At 63.8% G+C, this 3633-nt stretch overlaps 1 protein-coding gene across 1 annotated transcript in view; it reads left to right on the plus strand.

Annotated features, from left to right (window-relative positions):
* Nucleotides 1-3633, plus strand: part of AGBL5 (ATP/GTP binding protein like 5) — a 17080-nt gene that overhangs the window by 9226 nt on the left and 4221 nt on the right. Inside the window, exons 6-8 of the mRNA XM_035901767.1 lie at nucleotides 1341-1476; nucleotides 2164-2354; nucleotides 3017-3225. Coding sequence (XP_035757660.1) covers nucleotides 1341-1476; nucleotides 2164-2354; nucleotides 3017-3225 — 536 coding nt within the window. The remainder of the gene's footprint in view (nucleotides 1-1340; nucleotides 1477-2163; nucleotides 2355-3016; nucleotides 3226-3633) is intronic.

Below are 3633 nucleotides of genomic sequence, written 5' to 3' on the forward strand. Positions count from 1 at the left end.
GGTGTGAGCTGGAGAGCCAGTAGCGGGAGAGGGGTCGATCCCCTCTGCCTTCTGGAGCCCAGCGGGCCATGTTTGGTTGGCCTCGTGCTGCCGGCAGGGGTGTCGCAGCGCCGTGGCGGTTAGCCCTGTGGGTGCCAGGACAGCGTTGGCACGCCATGGCAGGTGAAGGCGAGTTTCTCCCGTCGGCGGGCTGTGTGGCAAGCCTTCCCCCGGCGGGATGCCCCTGCGGCTGGGCTGTGAACACCGCCCTCGCACTGTTCTTCCCGCAAGGCTCCGGCTTTGCCAGCTTAATTGAGTTTCCTCAGCGAGAGTTCCCGGTTCCCCTTGCTTGTTACCCACGCTCCTGCTACCAGTTTGCCAGCCATCAGGATACGCGTCCTGGCCATGTGTTCCTGCAGATGCCTTGGCTCCGCGTGTTGGCTGCACAGCACGCCTGAGCCCCCCCCTCCACCACTGATCCCCCGCGCGCTCCTGGCTCTGCCGGCAGCTCGCCGGGCTGCTCCTCCACGCAGGGCTCGCCGGTGCAGACCTTCAGCGTCGCACCCACGGCCCCGTCCCAGTGGCTTGCTGGGTTTTCCCTGGAAGTGGAGAGACAAGAAGATGGCTCTGCAGCTCTCTCGCTGTTTCCCTGAAGCCTCCTGCAGTCTGTGCCACACCGGCGTCCCATTGCCGGAGGATCGGTGCAGTGCGAGGCTTTGCTCCCCAGGAGCGACGTGCCACCCGTTCTCCCCTGCCCTTGTGAATCTCTTGCCCTGTCCTTAGCGTGAACTCACCGTGGATGACTGCAGGCCCCTTCAGGGTAACCAGAGAGCATCTTCTGGTAGTAGCTTCACCCTGAAAAGCAGTTGGGGTGTCCCTAGCAGCTGTGGCTGCCTTGACGGTCGATGCAAGATGGGAGGCGGTACTCTGGCGCTTTGGGAGCTGGGTGCTTGGTGAGCACGGCCGCTCCTGCGCTCCAGCTCCCCCATGGCCGGTCCTTTCTGTGGCTTTCGGTTTAGAGTCCGGTTCCTTGGGTCCTGTGTCACAGGTGTCTCTCCCATCCTCGGCACGCCTTTGACTTCCACCGGACAGCCAACTGCTGCTTTTTCCCCCCTTTGTTCCTACCTCAGCAGAACAGAAAATGCAGCGCGGGTGAAGCGGGTCGCAGCGGGAGCTGCTGCTCAACAGCAGGAGCCACCCCTTCTCTCCAGGCTCCCCCTGAGGCTGGTGGGGGATGGTGGTGGGTCCCAGGCAGGGGCACCCCAGCTATGCTTGCACGGTGTCGTCACCGCAGCAGTGCTCCTGTGCTCGGGCAGGCGTGGGTCTGTGTCGGGTAACGCGGGCTTCCTTGTGCTTCACAGCTACACACTGGAGTGCAACTACAACACGGGGCGCTCGGTGAACAGCATCCCCGTGGCCTGTCACGACAATGGGCGGGCCAGCCCGCCGCCCCCTCCTGCCTTCCCCTCCAAATACACCGTGGAGCTGTTTGAGCAGGTAAGGGGATCCCCAGGAGAGGGGTGGCTGGGTGCACCCTGCCCTGCCCTGCACGCTGCAGGCAGCACTTTCGGCACCTGAGAACAAACTTTGACGTTCTCTGCTGCTGCTCCCCTTGCGTATCCCTGTGAAAACTCCTGCGCCAGTCCATGGTGCGGGTTCGGAGGGGTGTGTGGGAGACCGGGTATTCTCAGTGTCAGTGCCGTAACCTGTCAGTACGTCCCAGCCCATCCCAGTTTGCAGGGCCATCTGTGCCTGCCCCCACCCCTAACCCCAGCCCCAAAACACTTCGCTCGCTGGCTGGGACTGGAGGCTTCTGCCCTCAGCCTCTGGGGCAGCCCGGGGTTGTCCCTCTGCATCTCACACCGCTGCTGGTGCGTGGGGTCCCCGTTCCCTCCCCACCGGGTGTGGGGCTGCCTGCTCTCGTGTAGCCCCCAGCAAGAGCTGATGGGTCCCTGTGGCTGTGGGCTCGCCCTCACCCCACACATGTGCTGCGCACCTGGAGCCTTCCTATGGGAATGTTCATCCTGCCAGGGAGCTCAACTGGAGCCTGCAACAGGGATGAAATGAGGCTCTGAGGGGTTGTCTCAGATTTGGGGTCAGGTTGTCTTTCCTTCGCCTCCAGTCCCAGGGAGCTGCTGCGTCTCTCTCAAGCCCTTTCTCACTGGTTGCCTCGTGCCCTGGCAGGTCGGGAGAGCCTTGGCTGTGGCAGGGCTGGACATGGCCGAGTGCAATCCCTGGCCCCGGATCGTCCTGTCGGAGCACAGCTGCCTCAGCAACCTGCGCGCCTGGATGCTGAAACACGTGCGTGGCATGAAGGGCGCAGGCGGGGGGCCGGGGAGGAGAGGAGGTGCCAGGACCCCCCCCAGGAGCTCCACGTAAGGGCCTGCCGGGTTGAGTGTTCAGGAGCTGCAGGATAACGCCAATTAGAGATGATAAATGTGCTCCAAGTGAGTCACCCTGCAGCTAACGAAGCCCAGGTTTATTTGCTTGCTTTCCCACCTGGTCGGGGGTCCATGCTTGTCCCTGCAGAGTTTGCTTTGCGAGCAACAGGCGTCCCTCAGCACCAGCTCGTTGCAGCCATGCAGGATGAAGCCATTTGGGGTTCTCCTGCCCCAGTAACTGGGAGGCGATTCTCTGCCTGCAGAGAGAACCAGCGTATCTTCCGTTTCTCTCTCTCCCCAGCCCAGTCCAGCGCTGGACTGGGATGGATTTGGGACTGGGGGTGAAGGAGTGGGAACGCTGAAACAACGCTGCTGCCCCGAGGCTGCCGGGACAGCGACCTACAGCGAGGGGGACTGGGATCTGCTGCGGCTCAGGGACAGCCCCCCGTGACGTGGGCTCAGTTCCCGTCCCCAGCTGCTCGCCAGCCATGGGGGAAGAATTCTGGGGGTCTGATGGAGATGGGGTCTGCAGCAGCAGCCTAATGCTGGGTGCCTGGGCTGTGGGAGGACAAGGACGGGGGGAGCGCAGAGGGCTGGCGGAGGGGAGCCCCTCCCCACCAAGCTGAGCTGAGCCTCCTGTTTCTCATCCCTTCCAGCGGGCTCCCCACCTCGGCCTCCGATAACGCCCTGTCCCGCATGAGGAGCTTCAGCAACGGCACCAGCGGGAGCGGCAGCAGCCAGCAGGACTCGCCGCAGATCAAAGCCTCCCCCAGCTTCACCTTCAGCTGCAGCAGGCCCTCGGCTCCGGCCGCTGCGAGCCAGAGTCCTCAGAAAGGCAGCAGCAGAGCCCCGGCACCGGGCAGAGGTAAGCTGGGCTGGGGGCCTCTCGTGCGCTTGATCCAGTATCTGTCAAGCTGCTGTGCAAAGCCACAGCCCTGAGGAGAGCCCTGTGATGGCGTAACTGTGTGCTTTGACGTAATAAAAGTGGTTTTGCGTGGAAGAAGTACGTGTGAACCGCCACCCCATCCCCTCGGAAGGGTCCTGGATGCCGTGCTCAGCTCCGCACTCCGTCCCGAGCAGAGCAGCCCCGGCTGGGTCAGGACAGACACTACACAGCGAGACCCCTGGCTTCTCCAGCCCGGCCTCTGCAGGGAGGCGAGGGGGGGGCCCAGCTGAGCTCCTGCCCAGTGGCTCTGCAGCCCCTGGCTAGGGAGAAGCCACCCGCTGCTTCTGCTGCACTGAAACCGGGGGGACTCTGTCCGCTGCAGGCTGC

Source organism: Egretta garzetta, unplaced genomic scaffold (assembly GCF_000687185.1).
Source record: "Egretta garzetta isolate BGI_Z169 unplaced genomic scaffold, ASM68718v1 scaffold1149, whole genome shotgun sequence".
Lineage (NCBI taxonomy): Eukaryota > Metazoa > Chordata > Aves > Pelecaniformes > Ardeidae > Egretta > Egretta garzetta.